The following is a 26,283-nucleotide window of genomic DNA, read 5'->3' as shown; positions in this document are numbered from 1 at the left end:
ACACACACACACACAACTAAGATACACACACACACACACACACACACACACACACCTACCCACCCACCCCAGTCAGGGAACTAAGATACATAAACACACACACACACAGAACTAAGATACATAAACACACACACACAACTAAGATACACACACACACACACACACACACACACACACACACACCCCCCCGACTTCCAGTCTGCCCAGTGGACTAAGATACATAAACACACACACACACAGAACTAAGATACATAAACACACACACACAACTAAGATACACACACACACACACACACACACACACACACACACCTGACTTCCAGTCTGCCCAGTGGACTGTTGCAATGTTCTGGGACTCCAGGGATTAGTGTCAGTTCTGAACCAAAATATAGTAACTCAAGGAAAAGGGCGAAAAATAATTTATTTGAGGTGACATAGAAGTTAAGATTTAAAAGAAGAGAGAGTTGAACATGTTTGTAAGTGTGGGGGAGAGTCCTGGGAGAGGAGAGGTTGTAGTTACAGGAGAAGGTGATTAATAGACCATGATTTCTGAGAGCACTACAGAGGATGGTCTCTAGCAGAGGAGTGGAAGGAACTTTTCAAAACAGGAGGAGAAGATAGGCGTGTGTAGCAGAAGGGCAAGAGAGCTGATAGTTGACAGAAGAGTGGTTCAGGGTAAGGATCTTAGATGGACAAGGAAGATAGCCCTGAGAATAGCGGGGAGGACTGTAGAGAGAAACTGGAGCAGGCCAGGAACAGGGGAGTGCTGTGTGGTTGAGTGGGAAGTCTGGTAGGGAAGCACAGGCTTGCGGACATTTAGGTGTAAAACATCCGCGTCAGGGCAGCGCTGACCACTGATGGAGTGTCTCTCGGAGTGCAATCGTGATTGCTGTCCTGGAACAGCTGTGAAGATGGTAGGAACTGAAATGCAGGAACTTACCGCCTGGATCAGCTGGGTCCATGTTCATGTCCCAGCGTGATGGGTTAGAAAGGGAAAGTAGGAACTTTCAACGCATATTGGGGAATTTGGGAGATATTAATGAAAGGAACAGAGGATGGTGTTCTGTGTGGCATGAACGCATAGGAAAAGAAGTGGAATCTAAGAATAATAACAAAAACTTCTACTGGATGCCAGCTATGATTTTAAGTGCTTTCCTTGTTTTAAATTGCTCAGTTACAATAATACCAAAAGGTAGGGAGTGTTGCTGTTCTTACTTTGCAGATGAGGAAACTGAGGTAACGACTTCCCAGGTAGCTCAATAGTACAGAATCCTCCTGTCAATGCAGGAGACAAAAGAGCAGGATTGAGACACAGGCTCAGTCCCTGGGTCAGGAAGGTCCCGTGTAGTAGGACGTGGCGACCCACTGTAGTATTCTTGCCTGGAAAATTCCATGGACAGACGAGCCTGGCAGGCTGTATAGTCCATGGGGTTGCAGAGTCGGACATGACTAAGTACATCACCAACACCACCACCACAACCTGAGGTATAGAGAACTAGAGTAACTTAGCGCAAGCTCATACACCTACTGAGAAGTGGAGCTGGGACCTCAGGAACATGAGGACACTGTCCTACCCTTGCTGTCACAGCCTGTGCCCTGCAAAGGCCTGAAAAAGGTCTAGAAAGAGCAGAAAGAGGGTGGTTTCCTGTTTTCCCCTCCTCTAATTTATACTGAATAAAAGAATGTAGAGCTTCTTTTCAAAGGGGAATCAAGAGATGTTTCATCTGAGGCTGGGAAGTAAAGGAGCTTTAAAAAAGGTTGACTAGCAGAGGGACTCTAGGAGGGACTCTAGGAGCACGGTCAGGCTCAGGTGCTGGGGCGGGAGCGGGAGCAGGAAGAGGGAGCAGTTAGGGGCCCTGGGGGCTGCATCCTGCTCCAGCTGTGGCTGACGTGCTGGACCTATGGTTGGAGGCAAGTCGGTGGGTCTGCGCCTGGCAGGCAGGTGTAGGTTAGGGCTCTCGGTGGTGTCAGAGACCTGATGGTTCAAGGAGGCTGGGCTTTCCCTGTCGTGATGCAGTATACTGCATTCACTGTTTTATTACTGTTGCCCTTAGTTTAGAAAGCCAGAGCTTACTCTTCTGCTCATGTAACTACTTCTTGACAGCAGTTTCCATAAACTTTTCTGGTTCACTTTTGATGTTATCTTAGTTTTGCTTACAGTCTTTCGGCTGATCCAGGATCATCCATGTCGATGGGTCATTGGATTGCTGATGTGCTAGTTAAGGGAATTTAGGTCTTTCTACAATTGCTCACAGTTTAACACCTTTCAACTCAGACTTCATCAATGTTTTTGCTTCTGCTTTTTTTGTTCTTACTTGCTTCCAGGCAAATAGATCTGTTCAGATGGTCTAATTTAAAGATGTATGACTCTGTTATTTGTCAGTTGGGGGGAAGGGGGCTCTAGATGGGCTTTTGAGAGGTTGGGCTGAATGTTATCTAAAAAAAAAATTCTTGCATATTATTGAAAAGCATTGCACTGCGAGACATTGTGGCATAGTGGGGATCAGTTGTGATCATGTAGATGTGGGTTTGACTCTCAGTTCTCCACTTAGTAATGATTTGATTTTCTTAATTCTTAATCTGTATAAAGTAATACTTATCTCTTGAAGTTGTTAATGGGATTAAAATATACAAAAGTATCTAGTGTAATGTGTAACATATGGTAGTGCTTAATAATAGCCCTTAAAATTGTTGTAATGTTGTTCTCTATGGTTATTGTCTGAGTTTTATTTTAGATATTCCTGTTTCAACCCTTGAAATGTTACTGTTTCATGCCCTCCCGTATTTTGTGTTTTCAACCCAGAATATTAAACTCGCTGGACATACGTTCCATGTTTCACTGACCTGTCTTTCCCATTTGATTCAGAGCAAGAGGGTAGTGGACAGTGGATGTAACTGTCTCTTGTGTCTTTGGTCCATGCTTCAGATAGCTTGCTCACCACCAGGCTGAGGTATGGCCTTTGGGACTGCTTGGTAGAAAATCATCCAGCACTTAGATGTGTTTGCTGCTCTTGGAGGCTGCAGTAGATTTTTCCCTCCTTGCCTGAGTGTTTCTTGTAACTCTTGCTACTTCACGTGTCCTGATTTACCTCCCATGAGCAGAGGTGCATACTGGTTAGCTTTGGTGGTATAGTGTTTACCCTGTTTTGAGGGACAGTTTTCTTTCTTTTTTTAGAAACATATTTGTTTATTTTTGGCGCGTCTGGTCTTAGGGCACACAGGATCTGTCTTTGTGGTGCTGGGGCTCCTTGCTGTGTGTGGGGTCAGTCGTTGGCACTCTCGGACCTTGTTGTCCCGTGGCGTGTGGGATCTTAGTTCCCCGGTCAGGGCCTGAGCCTGAGTCCCCTGCAGTGGGAGGTGGATTCTCAACCTCCGCACCACCAGGGAGGTCCCCAGGGGCAGTTTTCTTTTACTCCCTGAACTGCTTTTGATTCTCTTTTTGCTCTTGGATTTTTTTCTCCTTCCTGGCTATTTGGGTTCCAGTCTGTCTATAAATTCTTGTATTTGAGAATTTTATATATAAAATTTTTATATTTGAGTCATTTTACTTTTTTTTCTAGCATCTGGTTTAATTTTCACTGATAGTGAATGTGAAACACCAGAATGATAAAGTGTACAGAATTCATACCCTTTTAGTCACTCAGACAACCATACTTGAGGTGAAGTTACCTGGGGAGCACTTGTATGTGTGTAGCTATTTGAGATTCTGTCTCTGGAGTGTAGTATGTGTACAAGCAGTAGAAATCAAAGAAATATGTTGTAAAGTATACCAGTATTAATCATAATGAAATTATTATTCCTTATCTTTACAGGGATTTGTGGAACTGACTATATTTCCCACAGTCGCCAACTTAAATAGAATCAAGTTGAACAGCAAACAGTGTAGAATATACCGAGTGAGGATCAATGATTTAGAAGCTGCCTTTATTTATAATGATCCAACCTTGGAAGTTTGTCACAGTGAGTCGAAACAGTAAGTTACACACTTGTAAAAGTTGATATTTCTTAATTTTTTTTCATTGATTGGATTAATATTGTCATCATATTTTTCTTAGATTATTATTAGACTCTGGTTCCCAGTTTATTTTCTGTAATTGTATAACTTCTGTTGCTTCTGCCACTTTGCCCATTTGATTCAAGAAATTTTATTGGCTCTGGTTAAACTTGGTAAGTTATTAAGTTTCCTTTATCAGAGAACTTTAAATAAATTTTCTTAGCCAGTTTTCTACTTTTGTTTTTAAGATGTTAATATGATCTTCAGTGAATTAGGGGATACTGTAATCTGTAGAGCAGAAACTACTTTATTCTATGAAATACTTGACAGCTTTATAAAATATAAAAATAGTCTGAAATACCTTATTCCTTCACTTTAAATACTGCATCTGTCTAGGCTACTTCTGATTCTATCAGTAAACACATATTTTTAATGATCAACTTTATGTTCTACATTTTTCATTTAAATACTTTGTTTTTACTTTGTTATTATTTTTATGGTCAGGCAATATTCCATTTACTCAGCATACCGTGGATTGTCTGATTATATTCTAGATTTTTTTTTTCTTTTACTTTGAATTATTTCCTTAGGAAAATAGGATTGCTTATTATTCTTATGGCTCTTTTAAACATTTTACTTGATTGTGCCCCAGTAACATTTGTGCTGATTTAAATACTGTCAAGTACATTTGAAGGCAGTTGTTTTTTCAAAGTTTTGATAGCATGCATTGATACATTGCATTATATCGTCTCTTTGATTCTCAGTATTTGGGGGTAGAGTGCCCTAAACTATAAACTCTTTTCTTGTTTTTTAGTAAGTTATAAACTCTTTTTAGTCACGGTGCTATTCTAACTAGTCTAGAGGTGTTGAGCATCCGTGTGTTAAGTTTCTTTACCCCTCGTACGGTGTTGCACAGCTTCCCCAAACCCATTGTCCCGTGTGATAGTCATCACCCCTTGTGAAGTAGAAAGGCCTCATTATATCCTTCTAATTGACCAGCTAGGAGCCTGAGCGTCATCCTGTGCTTTCCCCATCATGACGTCAGTGACAGTCTGTGCCAGTTACCAGTTAAATTGTCTGAATTCCCTGCTTTCCAGTGAGCTCCACGAGAATAAGGATCAGACTTCAGACCTGCCTTGTGCATTGCTGTTTCCTCAGAGGCTGGCACATCACCTGACATTCAACAGGGATTTGTATGAGTGAAGGAATGAATGAATTGCCCCAGGGATGCAGACCAGATGCAGACCAAGGTCCCAGGTCTCCTGTCCTCCCATCTAACCAGGGTTCTTAAAGAACGTTAAGACTGGGAGAGCATCGGAGGTCACTGAAGCAGGCCCCCTCCCGTGAGATGCTCTCTGCATCATCTCCACAGGAAGAGCGGGCTCCTCGAGTTGGCGTGCAGGGTTGTGTTTTAGGTGTACAGCAGGGTGAATCTGTTATACATGTATCCACTCTTTGAGCTTCTCTCCCCATGTAGGCTGTTACAGAGTACTGAGTAGAGTTTAGGTCTCTCTGATGACAGGGTAAGAAGCTTCTCCATCTGCTGGTCACAAAACACAGTGTTTGCACAGCCGCTTTACCAGTTGTTCCAGGTGCTCAGGTTTTAAAGAAGAAAATCTGACAGTGCAGTGATAGGAACACTGGACTCCAAATCTGTTGAGGAAGCAAGCTTTACTTGGTTAATTTTGAGGTGATGATATCCCCTAAAACTTTTCTCCAGTGATAGGGAATATGTCTCATCACTTTTAGTATTACAAAGAAAGAAAAGGGAGTCATAAAGGAGAGTGTTTTCGAAGGTTAAGTTGGGAAAGTGGAAAGGATGGAATATATTTAAACTTGTCTTTTCAGTAGCACCACCACGTTTTAGCCATGGTCACTTAATAAGTACTCAGGACAACCCCTGCTTTTCTGCCTGGCTCTAGAATCCTGTTTACTTTTTAAGAGAGATGCCAGTTGTTTTTGTTGGTGTTTGTTTATTGTCTGATTTGTTCAAAAGAGGGTTTGAGATTGGTTTTAGAATTTTATTGGACAATAGTTTTTTAAAGTAGCTAATGAAATTAGCATCAAGAGTGAAAAAAGTATAGGATGGTGTGATCACACTAAGTTACTAGAGGAAAACTCTAGGTTTGGTTTTGAGATTTCTGGTTACCATATGAAAGAGGGAAATGCTATTGTTTGTAAGATTCCTAAAACACAAGACAGAAGCATACCAGTGGTTCAGAAGAAATACTGTTTAGCAGTGAAGATGTGAAAATGACCTCTGTGATGATGATATTTATTTTTAAAGAAGACTTTGTTCACAGGTAGTTAAGGTGTGAAAATGATGTCTTGTGATGATGTTATTTATTTTTAAAGAAGACTTTGGGAAGGACAGGTAGTTAAGATCTTCAGCATGTCCCTAGATACTTATACCACCTTTCTTGTTTCCAGAGTAACTCTCATTGTTGAATGAAGCAATAAAATTTCTACTAAAGCTGAAGCCGAAATTAAATAGTAGATTTGAAATTGAAAATTAAACTTAAAATTCGGTTAAATTTGATCTTGGGTACATACTGGAATGTCCTAACGTTCAAAGAAGTAATATGCTACTTCATCACATTTTCTTCTTATTTGTTTTACAGTTAAGGTGCCAGACCCTCATATTTTTGATGGCAAGAGCATGCTTACCTCGGTTGAGATTTAGCACCTTTGAACTGCAGGGGGAATATAAGGGAGGGAAACATTTAGACAAGAGATTCAAAGGCATTTCTTCCTATTTTACCCAAGTGAACGTTAGCTGACTTGTTAAGTTACCTGCCCTAGCAATTAGAAACCCTGTTGGTGATGTAACATATGTAAGACTTCTCCCTCTCTGTCTCTCTCTGGCTTATTGTCTGCCAGGAAAATAAGCACTGGAAGTTTCTCCAAGTATATTTGATATTTGAATCTTACATTGTAGATGCAGTGTGCTTCCATAGACGCTGTGTCTCTTTGGTGGCGTTTTCTTTGTTTTTGTTAGCTGCATTCCTTTCTTCTTAGAAAAGGGAGATGCAGATTATTACCAGAGATTGTTTCTGTGCATGAGTAGCCTACAGTGGCTGACGCGTCTCCTCCCTGTTTCTTTCCCTTCCGTAGGTAGGGTTTGCTACCTTGAGAAAAGTTTTTTTATTTTACTTGAAAATTCTCCACTTTCCTAAGTTTCAGCAATCAATTTAGTTCCTGCCTCCTGTCTTCATTTCCACTGAGGAGTGGCAGTAGAAATAAAGCTAACTTAAGACAGAAATGAAGTAACTATTGAGTGATGGAAGCAGTTTTTAAAGTGATTAGAATTGATTTTTTAATTCCTTTTTTTAGATTTTCTAAGTCCTGTGTATATTTTTTCAGTCCTGTATTTTAATATAGACATCTGTGTAGAGAGATTTTAAATGTTACTGTTTTACTGATATCATGTGGTAGAAGTGGTTGATCCCTTTATTTATAGTTAGGTAATATGGATAGTTTTATATTTTAACGCATCCACAATGCCTCACAGGCAGTTGTTTTAGGAGTATTGCTTGGCATTAAGTTGTCATAATGGAGAGAACTTTGGGGTTTGTTTAGTCAAAACGTCAAGAGGAATTTTTCCCTATATTCCGCCTTCTGTTGAGCTCACTGTTTTTTAAAGCACCCTTTTCATGATTTCTGAATGTTAGAAAGTTGTTTATTACATTAAGTTAGTCTGTTTTGCTATAATGTTCAGAAACTTACCCTAATTAAAAATTGTTTTCCTGTAAGTTTTCTCTTTTCCAGTCTGTTGCATCTCAGTACTCAGTCATTCCTCATGGAAAACTGTTTCCAGATTTGCTAACGGTTCCCTCTGCTGTTCTTTGAATACTCTGGTTTGATGTTGTGTTTTCTTACATGTGGTAACCCTGTAACTAAACAGGGAACTTCTCATTTGGACTTCCTATAATCACACGTGCAGCAGGAGAGCCATTGTGTTCTTATCTGTACTCAGTGTTTCTAGTGACCTGAAACTCATTAGCCTTCTCAAAGTGGTGTTGTTCCGTTGCTAAGTTGTGTCCAACTCTTTTCGACCTAGGGGACTCCAGGCTCCTCCATGCTCTGCTATTTCCCGGATTTTGCTCAAATTCATGTCCATTGAATTGGTAATGCTATCTAACCATCTTATTCTCTGCCACCACCTTCTCGTTTTGCCTTTAGTCTTCCCCAGCATCAGTATCTTTTCCAGTGAGTCACTTCTTCGCGTCAGGTGGCCAAAGTATTGGAACTTTAGCTTCAGCAAGAGTCCTTGCAATGAATATTCAAGGTTAATTTCCTTTAGGAGTGATATATTTGCTCTCCTTGCAGTCCAAGGGAATCAAGAGTCTTCTTCAGCACCCCAGTTCGAAAACATCAGTCCTTCGGCATTCATCCTTCTGTATGGACCACTCTCACGTCTGTACGTGACTACTGGAAAAGCCATAGCGTCGACTTTACAGACCTTTGTCAGCTAAGTGATGTCTCTGCTTTTTAATATGCTGTCAAGGTTTGCCATAGCTTTCCTTCCAAGGAGCAAGCGTCTTTTAATTTCATGGCTTCAGTGATTTTAGAGCCAAAGAAAGTAAAATTTGTTACTGCTTCCACTTTTTCCCCTTCTACTTGCCATGAAGTGATGGGACCAGATGCCATGATCTTAGTTTTCTGAATGTTGAGTTTCAAGCCAGCTTTTTCATTCTTCTCTTTCACCATCATCAAGAGGCTCTTCGCTTTCTGCCATTAGAGAGGTGTCATCTGCAAATCTGAGGTTGTTCATATTTTTCCCGGCAATCTTGATTCTAGTTTGTGCTTCATCCAGCCCAACATTTCTCATGATGTACTCTGCATATAAGTTAAATACAGAGTGACAATATACAGCCTTGTCATACTCCTTTCCCAGTTTTGAACCAGTGTGCTATTCCATGTCTGGTTCTAATTTTTGCTTCTTGACCTGCATACAGGTTTCTCAGGAGATAGATGTGATAGTCTGATATTCTCATCTCTTTAAGAATTTTCCATAATTTGTTGTGATCCACACAATCAAACGCTTTCAAGTAATCAGTGAAGCAGAAGTCAATGTTTTCTGGAATTGTCTTGCTTTTTCTATGATCCATCCGATGTGAGCAATTTGATCTTTGGTTCTTCTGCCTGTTTGAAACCCAGCTTATACATCTGGAAGTTCTTGGTTCACGTACTGCTGAAGCCTAACCTGGAGGATTTTGAGCATAATCTTGCTGGCAAGTGAAATGAGCGCAACTATACAGTAGTTTGAACATCTTTGACATTGCCTTTTTTGGGGATTGGAATGAAAACTGGTCTTTTCTAGTTCTGTGGCTACTGCCGAGTTTTCCAAATTTGCAAACGTATCAAGTGCAGCACTTTAACAACATCATCTTTTAGGATTTGAAATAACAGCTGGAATCCTGTCACCTCCACTATCTTTTTTCATAGTGATGCTTCCTAAGGCCCATTTGACTTCCACTCCAGAATGTCTGGTTTTAGGTTAGTGACAACACCATCATGATTATCTGGGTCATTAAGACATTTTTTGTATAGCCACTTTAAATGCATTCAGGTTTGAACTTGTTATTAGTGAAAACCCCTAGGCTTTTTCATAGAAAAGCTTGTTAAGGTAGAGTTTTCTCTGAACAACCTTATTTCATGGCATCATATCAAATGTTTTTCTGATTATTTTTAAAAAGGCATCTTTATTTTATTTTTTGGTTGTGCCATGAAGTGTTCAGGATCTTAGTGTCCTGACCAGCGATCAAACCTGTGCCCCCTGCATGGGTAGCGTGAAGTCTTAACCACTGGACCACCAGGAATGTCCCTCATTTTTATTAATTTTGATATTGGTTCTGTTTCTGGAAAATGAATTTTTCTGTCAGCCTTTTATTTGTTTTATTTTGTATGTGAACTGTCAAAACTAAGGACAGAAGAAAACATTGAATGTTGATAAAAACATAGAGTAATTAATTCCCAGACACAGTTAATAGAAATGTGGATTGAGACCAAATGTATTTGTACTCTGTGACTGAAGAGTCTCACTCGTACATGTAAACCCAGCATGTTCACCAGGAAGAAAGCACAGTGATGTTCTCAGCAGCATCTGTAATAGTCAGGACTGTAAATAACCTGAAAACCTGTCAGCAGTAGAATGGTAGATTCTCTCACTATTGGCACTCTAAAAATAATGAGACTGAATGACCAACAGTTATGTGCAGAGATGTGGATGGATTTCACAAATTCAGTGTCGAATAGAACAAGTCACACCCAGAGGAAGGTGTGTTAGGCTGTTGACCTGCCCCAGTGCTGTCAGAACACTGGGTTCCCCCGGCAGTGAGAAGCGGGGCCCGGCCAGTGAGGACAGGAGGGCTCTGGGCGCTGGTGAAGGGCTCGGCCCTTGCCCTGCGTTGCTGTGCCGTGGGTTTTGTGAAAATTCATGGAGTTGTATCTTAGAGCACATACACTTTGCTGATGTAATGTATTTTGCTTTCATGAAGTTTTTTTTAAATGGAGATAAAGTTTACAAACAGTTGAATCTTAAGTTTTGCAGAATCTGCACATTCAGTTTTAAAAAGTACATGTTCTTGACAAAGAAGAGATTATTTTAATTGTAGATATTTATAATTGGTTCTTGGAGAAAATTCTTTTGATTTCACCTTAATGTACTTGTTTTTCAATATCCTCTATAGCATTACTCCTCTTTAAGCTTTGTTTCCATAAGGAAGCCTGGGGACTGTGGTGGTTATAGGCCAGGGGTGTGCTAATATTTTACAGTCATTATCATTCTGAAAATTGAAAACACTTACAATAATCTTGCCTTGTAATTTTTGGCTTTTATTCGGTTATTATGAAAGGAAACATGTTTGATTTGTATTATGAAAGGAAACACTAAAATCCAAGCCATGAGAAGATTGTTCCTCAAAACTGACTTTCCAATAGATTCCATTTATAATGACTCACCATTTTATTTGGACCACTTTACCTCGTCTCAGGAAATGAGGAGATTAAATGAGAATAATTTTCCATAAAAAAAAAAAAAGAAAGAAAAACAGAGTGGTTTAATATATAATGTTTAACTTTAGCTTTTTTGTAACAATGATTATTTTTAAATTTCACAAATAACTGGCTTTCAGGTTTCGTGTTTTTGATATTTTATTGAAGAGAAGTTGCAACCTGTAGATGCCCAAAGCGGTCTTTACTAGTGGAGCATGCTGACTAAGGGCTGGTTAGGTGCAGAGTCCCTGGCCCTTTCCTACATCGCTGATGGGGACACAGCGTGGCGCAGCTCTTCTAGGGAGCAGCCTAGCAGCTTCTTGCAAAGCTGAACTACAGCTGCCATATGACTCAGCAGTCCCACTCCTGCCTGTTTGTACTACAGAAACGAAAATGAAATTCACATAAAAACTGATACACGGTTGTTTGTATCAGCTTTATTCCTAATGGCCAAGAGCTGGAGAGAACCCAGCTGTCTTTCAGTGGATGAGTAAGTAAACAGTGGACAATCTGTGCTGCAGTCTCTGCAGTGGAGTACTATTCATTATAAGGGACAGACTGTTGGTACATGTGCACCTTAGATGAATTCCAAAGACATACTGAGGGAGATAAAGCCAGCCTCAAAAATACATTCTTATGATTCCATGTATTTGGCCCAAGGGACTTTGGGGGATGGTGGAACTGTTCTGTATCCCAATCGTGGTAGGGGTTACTTACACACGTTAACATTTACAGAATTACATACCAAAGGGAGAGAGTTACTTTTACTGTATGATAATTAAAAGAGAAAAGATGGTATGTGAAAAAACATATATTTCTTTTTTATTGTGGTCCTGGAGTTTTTACACTCCTTATTTCAAATGTTTATCTAACAGAAAGGCAGTGTTAAAAGTGCCGAGAACCGGCATAACTACTTTCAGAAGCTTGTGTTTCGTGGCTGAAAGCCGTGGTTGGGATCACCTCCTTTCTGGCTGGTAGAGAGCTGCAGGCGGGGCGGGGTGGCCCCTGTCGTGTGGGCGGTGTCAGTGTGGTGGTTTCTCTAGCGGCTCTTCCTGCTTTGTCTCCCTACCGTCCTTCTGCAGAGCGTATGAAAGCTGTCTCTTGGCTAGCAAGGGTTCATTCAGTTAGTGTAGTGCCGCTGATGGTGCTCTGCGGACCCGTCCAAGGGCGTGATGCCTGGCGCACAGGTCACAGCGGCCTGTCTCTCAGATCCGCGTCTGATCTTTCTTTCTTGCTCTTGCCATTCCTTGCCCTTTTTCTTTGTTCCATTTCCTCTGTGTTACTCTCACTGATTGCAGTGAGGAAATGTGATTTGTGTGTGTATGAATGTATATGTATATGAGTTACTTTATGAGAAAAAATTAGAAAATCAGATGAGAACAGTGTTTTCATATTTGCATGAGTCTTCTGTTCATGACTTTCGTCCAGCGGGAAATAAGGCCAAGTACCCATTGAACAGGTGGCTCAGTGGGAAAGAATCCACCTGCAATGCAGGAGATGTGGGTTTGATCCCTGGGTTGGGAAGATCCCCTGAAGGAGGGCATGGCCACCCACTCTAGTTGTTCTAGTCTGGAGAATCCCATGGACAGAGGAGCCTGACGGGCTGTGGGGTTGCGAAGAATGGGACACGGCTGAGCTACTAAGCCTGCCCATTAAAAGTTCCCTGCGTTCAGGGGACGTGCCAGTGAACCACACAGATGCTCCCTTCTTCACTGAGCTCGCACTGTCGTGTACTGTGAGGAATTAATTCACATCCTGACTTGTTTTAAACATCTTGAATTTCTGTCAGATTATAAAGCTTGTTGAATCCATTCAAATTTTTGCCAGATAGCTAAAGAATTAATTATTTTTTCAATTCTACCTGTATTCTTTACATTTGTGTCAGGAAATTGTAGTGGCTTTGGTATTCTAAAATTAATGAAGGATGTGATAATCATAATAAACACATAGCATCAGTGAATAGACTATATATGCCACTGCATTTGTTGTTGTTCAGTCAGTCGTGTCCAACTCTTTGTGACTGCATGCACTGCAGCATCCAGGCCTCCCTGTCCATCACCAACTCCCGGAGTCCACCCAAACTCATGACCATCGAGTCGGTGATGCCATCCAACCATCTCATCTTCTGTCATCCTCTTCTCCTGCCCTCAATCTTTCTCAGCACCAGAGTCTTTTCCAGTGAGTCACCTCTTTGCATCAGGTGGCCAAAGTGTTGGAGCTTTAGCATCAGTCCTTTCAGTGAATATTCAGGGTTGATTTCCTTTAGGATTGACTGGTTTGGCCTTCTTGCCCAAGTTTTTGTCCTGGGCAGTAAATCTACAGTTAACTTGACTAAAAGGCATTCCTGCGATTTATGTAAGATGACATAATCCTTACAAACAAGTGGTGCCAAGTATTTAAGAAAACATTTGGTGAAATATGTGTCTTACTGTTGAGACTGGCTTTCTCTATTTCCCCTCCCCAGGAGAAACCTCAACTACTTCTCCAACGCTTATGCGGCTGCAGTTAGTGCCGTGGACCCTGATGCAGGGAACGGGGAGCTGTGCATCAAGGTTCCGTCAGAGTTGTGGAAACACGTCGACGGTAAAATATCAAGAACATATTGACTGTACAGTTAAATCATGTTGGATTCAGTAACTAAAAGCTTTTCATGAAAGTTTATGGTATTTAAGTTATAGTCAGTTGAAATATACAGGAGTTGGAAGCTTTTTTTTCTTAAAGATAACTGACTAATAGGAAAACAGCAATCAGGCGCTGTGACAAAAAGCAACTCATTTCAATGTAGATTTTAAAGTGAAAGTTTAAAAAAAACAAATGGATGGAATACTTTGTCAAGATTTGAGAACCCATGTGATATTAAGTCAGTTTAGAATCACAGAGTTTTGTGAAAGGAAGGATCCTAAAGAATCATCTTACTCAGTTTCCTCCTGTCGCAGAACAGTCTGATGTCTGAAGAGCGTGAGTGACCTGCTGAATGTGTCTGATGAGGAGAGGAGCCAAGGCTAGCGCCTGGGGTTTCTAACACCCACTCCGCACACTTTTATTATTTCTAAGTCTTTCTTTGCCTGTATAAAGTTACAGCGGTTTTAATTATTATACATCTCTGCCTGCCTTTATTTTGCTGTATAAAATTAATCAAAACAAGGAAGTAAAGTACTTTGTTTTTTTTGCTTTTTTTTTTTTTGCTTTTTTTGGATAGTTTATGTGTGTGTAGTCGGGGGAGGAGTTTATGTTTTAGAGATACTGTCTAGTTTAGGGGAAAGGCATGGAAGATCATCATTGTATATTCAGGGATTGGAAAAAGTCCATATTGTTGTCATGTTCTGGGGGAAATTAAAAGAAACATTTTTTTTTAGTCTTGTGAATGATGGATATGTGTGTGTGTGTTCAGTTGTGTACGACTCTTTATAACCCATGGACTGAGGTCCACCAAGCTCCTCTGTCTATGGGATTTTCCAAGCAAGAGTACTGGAGTGAGTTGCCCATTTTCTCCTCCCGGGGATCTTCCAGACCCAAGGACTGAACCTGACTGAACTGCGTCTCCTGCACTGGCAGGCGGATTCTTTACCACTGAGCCACCTAGGAAGCCCAGTCTTGGGAATGCAGTGCATGTTTATTGCTTAGAAATAAACCATAATGAATAATGCTGCATAATGTAAATTCTTGGGTAATCCTTCCCACCTACCCCACTCCCTGCTCCTACTCCTCAGAGTCACAAGTAGGATTAACAGGATTTGTGGGAGTATAGTAAGTGAACAAACTTGAACAGTAGGTTTTGAATGGGGTCTGGAAGGCCATAAGTGTCCTAGGTGGTAGTTTTGAACTTTTTTCTTTTGGCAGTATATCATTGTCAGAAATTGAGAAGAGAATATGGTATGATCTGTGTTTTGAGAGCCCACAGCTAGCAGTGACTAGAATTGAGTGGAGATAAGGACACCAATCCCTGGTGGCTCAGCTGGTAAAGAATCCGCCTGCAATGCGGGAGACCTGGGTTCCGTCCCCGGGTGGGGAATATCACCTGGAGGAGGGAACGGCAACCCACTCCAGTATTCTGGCCTGGAGAATTCCATGGAGTATAGTCCCTGGAGTTGCAAAGAGTCAGACACGACTGAGCGACTTTCACACTTGCGCTAGGACACCAGTACAAGCAGGTTGTTGAGCTCCTGTAGGCCAAGGGATGGTAAAAACCTGCATCAGGTTAAATAGTGTGGCTTTTTTAGGTGAAACTCAACCTTTGATTCCCACTTTATGTTCAGTGTAAGTCTTTACCCTTACTATATCGACCACTGTTACCTAATATATATTTATATATCTGTGTGTTTATTTATTTGTTGCAGAGTTAAAGGTCCTAAAGATACACATCAATTTTTCTTTGGATCAGCCAAAAGGAGGTCTTCACTTTGTGGTACCCAGTGTAGAGGGAAGCATGGCTGAGAGAGGTGCTCACGTGTTCTCTTGTGGGTATCAGAACTCCACAAGGTAGATGACTCATTCTTATGTATTACAGTTGATTGCATTTTTTTCTATATATATATATATATGCAATACAGGTATTTAGTGTCAGATGAGAAGTATGAACCTCATCCCCAGCTGCTTTTCCCTCTTCGGAATCTTGTTCCTTTAATCATTCCTCCTCAGTCCTGTCCTCCCTCCTCTCCTCTTCAAATCTGCTGTTCTAAAGTCATCTCACTTCTTTTATTTTTTTAAACTTTTGTATTGAAGTAAAACAACATACAGAGAATTAATGAATTGTAAATAGCTTGGTACATTTTCAAGGTGAACAGCTTCCTGTAATTCACACTCACATCAAGAAAAAGAGCGGTAGCATTATCAGCATTGCAGAATCACCGCGTCTACCCACTTCCGTTCACTGCTTCTCCTGATAGCCTGAGAAATAACCTCCATCCTGAGCTCCGAAATGCCACAGATTAGTTGCGCCTCGTTTTGAACTTTATTAAGTGGAATCACACGTGTCATGCTCTTTATATCTGCCTTTCTCGTATAGCTGTGGTAGTGAGATATACCTTTATTGTTCCATGTAACTGTAGTTCATTCTCGTAGCTCTGTAGTTAACCACCTTACTGAAATATTTTGTTTTCTCTTCAGACTATTAACTCCTCCAAGCCAGGGATATTGTCTTATCCTTCTTTGTATTTCAGTAACAAGTACTGACCCTGGCACATAGTAAAACCTGATCTGAGTAGAACATTGAATAGAAATTTAATGTCTGGCTTTGTCGGCACTGTTTGAATTTATACAGTGCACCACGTATTCCAGAGAAGCAGTTTCCTGATGTATGGAATGGATTCTGAATATTGTATTTTTTAAAACTTTACTGTAAGCATTTTTTGTTCCTGAAAATGAATGCTACATAAAAACTGTGAATATACAAGTAAAAATTATTTTTAATTAAAAAATCAGAAACTCAGACTTGCTTACTTCTTTTCAGGGTTTAAACTGGAGGTACCACATGATATATTTTATTAATATTGCCAAGTAATGTTTGGAGACAGGGCTGTATCTTTAATCACATTCTTTCAGGTTGCTCAGTAAAAAGCATTAGTGCACAGAGAGCTAAAGAAAATTTTTTTGTATGCATTCTGTAAATGTTAAAATACCTTTTATGTGAGAGGAACAATGTAGGTTACATTTTCAACGTTTTCTGTACTGTTGATCTTTTTTCTAGATTTTGGTTCCCATGTGTTGATTCATACTCTGAATTATGTACATGGAAATTAGAGTTTACAGTGGATGCTGCCATGGTAGCAGTTTCCAATGGAGATTTGGTGGAGACCGTGTATACCCATGACATGAGGAAAAAGACCTTCCATTACATGCTTACCATTCCGACATCTGCGTCAAACATCTCCTTGGCCATTGGACCTTTTGAAATCCTTGTAGATCCATATATGCATGAGGTAAACTGTGGCTTCTTGCTCCCTCCTCTCCTACTCTTTCAAGCTTGATCAGGAGAATGAGTGAAATATCAAGTTTTTCTTAATTCTTTTTTCAGCTATGAGAACTCTCACTAGAGAGAAAGGTTTTTTATTCTGAAGTGTGTAATGATATCAACTCTTTGTAAATTTTCGTAGTTTTTTCATCAGAGGGCTTAGTGTTCCAAAAGAGCTTCAAGTAACTTGGTTAGAATATTGGTCAGTTTCTATAACTGATTCTATTAAAGAACTATTATGAGTTTATGAATGTTCTGAATCCCTCTCCAGAGCCTGAAATATTGCAGTTTCAGAATTAAAAAGCAGGATTTATTCTCACTTCAGCATGTGTAGAGAGAAGAGAAAGCGTAAGGCAGGCAGGACTGGAGCTCACTGAGGTTTCCCCCAGGCTCCTCCAAATGTCTGATCCTAAGCCAGGGACCAGTTGACAAGCCCTGTCATAGTACTGTTCGGCCTCCTTACGCATCACGTTTCTGTTGGGTATAAAGTGATTCATTGGTTATTGACCCGCATGGTCTCTGTGTTGGTTTAAAGCAACATTTGAATGAATCCCTTAATTCACAAGGTTTGTAAACTCACTCATGGAAAATAGTCAAGATATTTTATGAATGGTTTGCTTTTGGTGTCTTAACAATGAATCTTAAAAGTGTATTCACTGATAAGATGCAGTGAATTTTACCATTTTTGGTAAATGATCAACTTTAAAATCAAAATTTGATTAGTACCTGCTTCATATTTTGGAAGATTTTTTGTTTTCCCACTGAGCCATTGAATGGGAGAAAGGTAAATATCAGTCAAGAAGTATTTTTCTTAAATACTTAGGGCCTGTGACTTAGTCTTTCTCTTTCAAATAAAATTTCTCTTGTATTATCAGTAGGCTTGCTATCATGTAGTTTTGTCTAAAAAGTGAGTCTTTTTGATGAATAGTATTTTCTTTTTTGTTTGTGTACCAATAAGAGTGCTCATCACAGTGCAGTTTGGGCCCTGATCACTAGTAATCCATACATGCTCATCCTTCACTTACGGCAGTCTCTAATCTGTTCTTTCATAATGTTGTTAGAAGAGTAGTTTTTTTATTAAATGCTAAAAACTTTCCTTGCCTCCACATCCTGCAGTTATCAGATCTGTTTAGCATGGCTTTCAAGAGCATCTAGAATTTGACCCTAATATTACTTTCTAGCTTTTTCCTCATTTCTTTTCTATTTATGTTTGTTCAACATAGTTTACTTATATTTTTTCCAGCCAAACCATATCTTTTCCTGTCTTTGACTTTGTTTGCAATGTCCTCTTTTCCTGCCCATACCTTTCAAACTTTTGTCCAGTTCAAAAAGATTAGCTCAGATTTAGTCGTCTTCCTAAAACCTTTCTGGATCATTTTGGTCAGAGTACCTGCATGCTCAGTTGCTTAGTCTTGTCCAGTTGTTTGTAAGCTCATGGACTGTAGCCCACCAGGCTTCTCTGTCCTTGGGAGTCACTAGGCGAGAATCCTGGAGTGGGTTGCCATTCCCTTCTCCAGGGGATCTTTCTGATCCAGGGATCAAACCCACGTCTCCTGCATTGACAGGCGTTCTTTAGCACTGAGCCACCTGGGAAGCCTGCTGGTAGAGTGATGATGTCATTTTTGATGTTATTCTTATGGCACAGAATCACAATAAGGGACAGGGAAACAGTATGTGATGTATGCGTGTTTGTGTCCAAAATGGGATGTAGTGAAAGAAAGTCAGGATTATTATTTCTGTTGCTGGTGTTTCTTATCTCCTCACTACCAATAAGCCTTCCTGAAGCTTTCATGTTGTTCTTTGTGTGTTCTGAAGATAGGCAACTTTTAATTATACAGGACAGTACTGTGATATGCAGTGTTCACTAGGTTAGGTTTAGGAGTAAAAGGCAGGTTTATAGTAAGCCTTGGAAATTTAGATTATTTTTGTTCTGTATGCATATGCAGAAGAAACTTTTAATTTGTAACCAAAGTTATATTTTCATTGGATCTAAGCATTTCATAGACATAAAATCTACCATGAATTTAATTCTGATGCATTGACTATTTCATAAACATAATAACAGTAGTCACTAATTTCATACCAGTGTTTTATCTCAGTGCCATGGATTTGTTGGAAAAATGGGGGGAGGGGAGGGGCTTAAATGCTGCTTCATTTATAATTGAGATATTTAGGAAATTTAAGATGTAAGTTAACTCTTATTTAATGATCTTCCCTGCTTTTTGTTTTTAGGTTACTCATTTTTGTTTACCTCAGCTTCTTCCATTGCTTAAACATACCACATCATATCTTCATGAAGTTTTTGAATTTTATGAAGAAATTCTTACATGTCGATACCCATATTCCTGTTTTAAGACTGTATTCATTGATGAGGCTTATGTTGAAGTGGCTGCTTATGCTTCCATGAGCATTTTTAGGTCTGTATCCAAATTTGAAATGACTAAACTAGGTTCATGATGTGAAGGTTAATTTTATGATCATTTTTAAGATGCATTTTGAACTTTTCCCCTTCAATTTAGCTGTGAATGACTTTGTAGAAATTCTGTGTTTTCAAAATTTTTAAATGTAGAAAAGCATAAAGAAAATTTCAAAATAGCCCAAAAGACTCATATTATCTTTATCCAGAATTATCTGCTACTAATACTTTACATCTTTGTTTTAGTCTCTTTTCTGCTTATGCACTTAAACAAATATACAAAGTACTATATGGATATTTCGTGAGGTTTTTGTCCTAGCACCGTATAAAAATTTACTAATATCATCAGAAATTTGTAAGTAAAAAAATAAGGAAAAACTTTATTTTCTTTTTTCTCTTACCTACTTTATCTCCCTCCCTTCTTTTATTCCTTGAAAAGCTCCAAATTTGGAAGTTTTATGTCTCAGGATCAGTAATTTTTTTTTCTGGGTCTATTTTCTCTTCTGTAAAATGTACATAATAGTAGTGTTCCTGCATTCTTCAGAGTGGTTTGAAGATCTGATGGGTCAGTGTATTTGAAAGTAAATATTATGGGACAAAAAGTAGTATTGTTAGAAAAAGATTTTTGAAATGAGAAGACCGCCCCCCTCGTAAAAGGACTAGTCTCTGATGAACATACCAATTTCTGATTGCTGCTGCAACTGCCTAGCCCCCAAAAAGAATATTTATATTTTTCATGGAAATCAGTGGGGAGCATTACAATCCTTACTTTAAACAAAAGTTACTAAAATATGGATTTCAGCTAAAATTTGAAAAGACGTGAAAGCTCTTGGGGAAAGTATTCTGGTTTTTCTCTGTTATATTTTAATTGAATTCCATCGTTTTAAAAGTGTGATTATTTTATCTTGATTGAGTATTTATTTATTTCTTGGTTATAATTACCTGTCTGCTCTTTGAAATTCCAGCACTAATTTGCTACACAGTGCTATGATCATAGATGAGACACCTTTGACCAGAAGGTGTTTAGCCCAGTCTTTGGCCCAGCAGTTTTTTGGATGTTTCATATCCAGAATGTCTTGGTGAGTAATTTCAAAGTTTACGACTCCTAAGAAGAATCAGAAGTTTATTTTTATTTTCTTTTCCTGCAGTGTAAGTTGAACTTTGTTCTAACTGCAGATAATTAACAGACACTATTCTGTATATGTTTAAAGAAAAGTAATGAGTATAAATTTCATCCTAAATTTTTGGCCATTCCCTCAAAATATCAGTATAATCAGTTCGATAATTTTCAATGAGAATAAGGTAAACATTTTGATAGGAGCAGCTCCTTAAGAGCTGAGTAAACACTGTGGACAGAGGACTTGAATGCACAGAGAGCTGTAGTTGGGGTCCTGATGCCAGCTCTCGGTTCAGCTGGTGTTGTGTGGGGAAAACAGTGATCCTCTGCAGTGCTGATAATGGGCAGGGATTTCCTGCTAGTGCCTAGTTTTGTACTAATTTACTTGAAAAATGTGAGAAATAAAATACTTTTTGTTTTCTTTCTGGCTAACTTGAGGTAAATTTGAAGAAACAGACAAAATTCCCTTAAGATTATAATCTAGGATTATAACATATTGATAGTATGTAAGTCTTGATTTCTTTTATTTTTCTTTCTGGAGGGTGAAGGGCAGAGGGTAAGGCCTCTTAATTTATAATTTCCTAAGGCACATAGTTTCGCTAAAGAATAGTCTCTGGAACATGTAGACAAAATGTTTGAATGAATGAATAGATAAACATAAGTATATACATGAATGAATGGTGTCATTGTCTTTCCTCTTAAGAAACTAAGAAGTAAGTGGTTAAACTTCAGGTCTTAGGCTACCGCTAACAATTATGCATGGGGCTGGCAGTACTAGAGTGTGGACTTTGCAGAACTGAGCCCTGTGGTCCTGGCTTCATGCCGTGGTTCCTCAGGAGTGGATGGCGTGGATAGACTTGGACCTGAGGGAGGAGCTCAGCCAGAGGAAGCACAGAGAGGAGCCTGGAGGCGGTGCAAGGGATGGGCAAGGAGGACGCGGCCAGAGGGAGAGGGAGAACCACATAGTCTAGTGACTTTTATTTCCTTTAAAAAGGCAGAGAAGTGCCTGCTATGCTTGTTCTGTTACCCTCTTGGCCTTATCTGAAGAATTCTTATTATTAAAATAATAAAGTTTATTATGTTTTATTTCTATTAAAATAAATAATGTTATTTGGCTTTTTGCTTAGGTCCGATGAATGGGTATTGAAAGGAATTTCTGGTTATATTTATGGTCTTTGGATGAAAAAAACTTTTGGTGTTAATGAATACCGCCACTGGATTAAAGAGGTAAAAGCATCTGGATCCATTTATCTATGTAGAAGTCAATAAGACGTGTTTGTGTTCTCCAGATTTTGCTTTATTTTTAGTAACTATAAAATACTTACTGTTAATTGAAAGCCCCTGATTTCTTCTGAAAAAAATGAGAATCGTTTTATAGAGACTTATCTATTTTATCTAGTTTCTGTTGCCATTGTTGGCCTCCAAAGACTTGCTAAGAAGGAGAATATTTAAGCTCCTTAAATATCAATTCAGCTGTTAGATATATTCCTGCTCCTCATAGTAATGATATTTAGTGTAATTCTGTGACTTTAACGTAACATCTAAGGGCTTCCCAGGTGGTGCTAGTGGTAAAGAATCCTCTTGCCAGTGTGAGCGGGTTCAACCCCTGGGCCAGGAAGGTCCCCTGAGGTGGAAGATGGCAGCCCACTCCAGTGTCCTTGCCTGAAGATTCCACGGACAGAGGAGCCGTGCTGTCTAAATTTGTCTAGACTTAGAACCCAGATTCTGGAGTCAGTTTGCTTTTCATTTTGCTTTTATTCACTTGCAGGCTTTATGATTTTGGTTAACCTTTCTAGGCCTCTTGTATCAGGAGTGTAAGTAGGAGTAGCATCTACGCCGTGGACAGGAACTAGAGGCATCGTACATGTGGTGTGTGTGGTACCCAGGTCACAGGACGCACTCACTGGACATTGGCTAGTCCTGCAACACATTTACCTTCTCTGTCATTTTCGCATCTTTTCCCATTATTTAAAGATTCTGGCCAAACAGAAAAAAATCAGTTGTATTTTGCCCAACCCATTCTGTTCATGTGCATTTTATTATCATGTTTATCTTCTCCCTTCTCAGTTGGAAAAATTTTAGCCTTTAATAGCCTCATTAAATATACTGTTTTTATCCTCCCTTTTTTTTCATTTTATATACCTTGGTCCTCTAAACCTAAACTCAAGTAAGTTAAAAAGTAATTGTAAAAAATTTCAAACACTGAGAATTATGAAAGAACCCATATATCTAGAACTGCACAAGTCCATTTTTTAGTTCAAAAACTATTAAGCAAGGGGGAAATGTGGCATGCAGCATGTATGGTATTCCAGGTACTGTTAAACAAACATTTTGTAAATAATCATCTTAAACCTCCTAACTGCTCTGTCATTATTTGCATTTACAGACAAGGAAACTGAGACAAAGAGAAGTTACTTGGCTAAAGTTACACAGCTAGTGAGCAGTGGAGCCAGGCTTCAAGCTGGCCTCCCGCCGCTGCCCTGCGGCCTCCGCCACTGCCCGCACTGCCCGTGCGCCCCCTGGGCCGCCACGGGCTCCCACTGCCGCCCTGCGGCCTCTGCCACTGCCCGCACTGCCCGTGCGCCCCCTGGGCCGCCACGGGCTCCCACTGCCGCCCTGCGGCCTCCGCCACTGCCCGCACTGCCCGTGCGCCCCCTGGGCCGCCACGGGCTCCCACTGCCGCCCTGCGGCCTCCGCCACTGCCCGCACTGCCCGTGCGCCCCCTGGGCCGCCACGGGCTCCCACTGCCGCCCTGCAGCCCCCGCCACTCCCTGCACTGCCCGTGCGCCCCCTGGGCCGCCACGGGCTTACAGCGCAGCTATGGTGTCTCTCGTTTCCACTGAGACTTGGACCTGTGTCATATTAGAGAAAAGTAGAACTTTAAAATTGTGGATTCCTGACATAATTTTATCCCTAATTGTTTTTACTTGCTTAAATCCTCCCCCAGAAGCAAAATACAGAGAAGGAAGAGAGAAATTGGAGAACAGGTCAGAAAGGTTGGGAAGAACCAGCAGGAGAAGTTGCTGGGCTGCCAGCCCTCCCTGAGGCCCACAGGAGAGACGGCTGTTTGGCCCCGTCACTCAGCCAGCTGTGTAGTCTGCCTTGTTTATGAGAGCATAACTACTCTCCAAATACATTTCATTTACTTTCGGAAATTTACATTCTGATTCCAGGAAATTAGAAATCACAGTTTAGTTCTAAAATTTAATATGTAAAATAATGTTGACTGTCCTCTGTTTTTATATCCTTAGGAGCTGGACAAAATAGTGGCGTATGAACTGAAAACTGGTGGAGTTTTATTACATCCCATATTTGGTGGAGGAAAAGAGAAGGATAAGTATGTTTATTGTTCAGAGATGATATTACAAACCTTGCTTTATGAGACTAGTCTTACAATCACTTGTGTGTGTGGTGAGGCTCATATAGGCCACAGAAGTAGTCTCTCCTGAGACCACAGATACTGGTAATATTATTACTCCTTTCACTACTGTTGCATGTGGTGGCTGTAGATGGATTTAAACATTCAAAAAAAACTTTAAAAAGGCAATGCTTTTTTTCTTTTTCATGTTAATGTCCTAATGCTAATATTAATATATCATACTGCTCTCATAGAAATTTAAAAATAATGGAACAAGTATTTTGCTTATGTATCACTGATTAATTTTTTAAGTCTAAGTAGATAGTATCATCATCAACACAGCCTACCTATACCTGTTTATCTAAATGGCCAACTATCTAGACACTTATTTACTCTTCCCTTTTATCTCCTTTTCTTTTTTCTGTTTCTTAAGTCACTGTAAAGGAAATAGCCATTTATAGCAACACAGTGGTGCTGGCAGGAATTTTTATTTGTCCTAGGATCCATAAATTCCCTAATGGAATATGAACTGAATTGGATGGGAAATTGTTTCTGTGTTTCTACTAACCATTAACCGGAATTTTATGTTTCCTTTAATTATAAATGTAGATAACAGACAATGCTGTGACTTTGCCAATAGTAGAAATCATGGATGTCTTCCTATCGCGTTTTAATTGTTAGCAGATATCTTGAGATCTGTTTTACACTCATTATGTTAGAATTGCAACAGTAGACCACTACTAGATCTTGTTATTTAATGTATTAGTAAACTAGCACATATATTGGTAATGTCGTAGTTTTAAAAAATATTTTGATAGCTGTATTTCATTATAATTGGTTTCCTTTGTAAACTTGTATATTTTCTGTGCATTTAAAGGCAATTTTTCTCTTGTGGTCTGCAGGATTAATGAGGCTACCCAAGTGTCTAAAAGTACGACGAAGGTTAAGAAACTGCAATTTGTTCACCAGTAGTCTTTTCTTTTGTTGAAGCGTGGTCACTGAGACACGATTAAGTCAGTGGGACGGCATAGGAGTTTGGAGTTAGAGAAACTTGGAATTTTTGTAGTTACTGATTTTTGTGAGCTAAGAAAATTGTATAGCCTTTCTAAGTGTGTGTGTATTTTAATGTGTCAAACAGTGATGATCTGCCTTAATCATACTGGTTGCAAGGGTTACTTGAGATGAAGCTTTAAACATAGTATGCACTCATTCAAATGTTAGCTCCTTTCACTTTCTTCTCTTGACTGCCTGCCCTTTGGCAGTTTCCCGGTGTGTATTTAGAGCCTCCCATTGTGTGCAGGTATTGTTCACACTGAATGTTTTTAGGTTGTTCTGCCCATTTATTTAGGTCTTTCTGTATGTTTGATTTTCAAAATTTATGTGTAAAAGTAACAGATGAATTCATGCTCTTTGAGGAGATTCAAAACAGTACAATTTATAAGCTTGTGGAATAAAAAGGAAAAGATCCTGCTTAGCCCTCTTTTACCATGTCTCACTCCTACCACTTCCTCTCCTTGGAGATAACCGTGATTATAAATTTGGTATATTGTCCTCCAGACCTCTTTTTTTTTTTGGCTTTTATGTGTATATGGCAGTCACAAAGTATAATTTAATTATGCATATTACTATATACTTTTCTTTTTTTAAAAATTTAATCATATCTATATTTTGGCAAGCACTCCATGGGGGCTGTACATTAGCTTTTGTTGTTGTTGTTCAGTTGCTTAGTTGTGTCTGACTCTATGGATCCTGTGGACTTTAACACACCAGGCTCAGTGGAGTTCTCCAAGGCAAGAATCCTGGACTGAGTTGCCATTTCCTTCTCCAGGGGATCTTCTGGACCAGGGATTGAACCCACTTTTCCTGCATTGGCAGGTGGATTTTTTACCACTGAGCCACCTAGGAAGCCATACATGAATTTACTTTGTTCTGTTTGCATGCTGTATATAGTATTCCATGATACCTTGGAGTTTATGTAACCTTTTTCATATTGCTGTGCATAAGCTCAGAAGTACTAAGTGAAGTTTAAAAGTAATTTTTCAAATATCAATTTAGCAAATATTTAAAATTTCAATATGCTGTATTTTTTAAGGAAGTGTAATGACTATTCTTACATATTGATTGTGAGAGAATAATTTGGTAACACTAATTTTGAAGGGTAATTTGTTGGTACCAATCGAAATTCTAAGATGGGTAATTTTTAGATTCAGCTGTTCAATTTCTGCTATCATATAGAAGTTATTCTTGTAGATATTTGCCATAGAGAAGTACTTGCATATGTATTAAAAGATAGTTACTGTAGGATTATTTGAAATTGTAAAAAAGTGTAAACACTTCAAATTTTCATGTATGTCATAAATCTTTTCTGCCGACTGTGCCTTTCTTTTACTGATAATCTCTTTCATCGTGTCAGAATTTTTCATTTTTACATGGTCAATCTGGTCTTTATGTC

The 26,283-nt window shown here is 39.5% G+C and overlaps 1 protein-coding gene across 5 annotated transcripts in view; it reads left to right on the top strand.

The window, feature by feature from the left end:
- The window catches only part of TAF2 (TATA-box binding protein associated factor 2), an 80,736-nt gene that overhangs the window by 5,432 nt on the left and 49,021 nt on the right, over window positions 1–26,283 (top strand). For all 5 annotated transcript variants that reach the window (XM_061123862.1, XM_061123861.1, XM_061123860.1 and 2 more), the window contains exons 3-10: window positions 3,813–3,973; window positions 13,455–13,573; window positions 15,328–15,469; window positions 16,677–16,908; window positions 19,173–19,357; window positions 20,322–20,435; window positions 21,601–21,700; window positions 23,725–23,810. In XM_061123862.1, coding sequence (XP_060979845.1) covers window positions 3,813–3,973; window positions 13,455–13,573; window positions 15,328–15,469; window positions 16,677–16,908; window positions 19,173–19,357; window positions 20,322–20,435; window positions 21,601–21,700; window positions 23,725–23,810 — 1,139 coding nt within the window. The remainder of the gene's footprint in view (window positions 1–3,812; window positions 3,974–13,454; window positions 13,574–15,327; window positions 15,470–16,676; window positions 16,909–19,172; window positions 19,358–20,321; window positions 20,436–21,600; window positions 21,701–23,724; window positions 23,811–26,283) is intronic.

This window comes from Dama dama, chromosome 21 (genome assembly GCF_033118175.1).
Source record: "Dama dama isolate Ldn47 chromosome 21, ASM3311817v1, whole genome shotgun sequence".
Taxonomy (NCBI): Eukaryota; Metazoa; Chordata; class Mammalia; order Artiodactyla; family Cervidae; genus Dama; species Dama dama.
The sequence above is the reverse complement of the archived record's forward strand: the minus strand, read 5'-3'. Positions and strand labels throughout refer to the sequence as shown.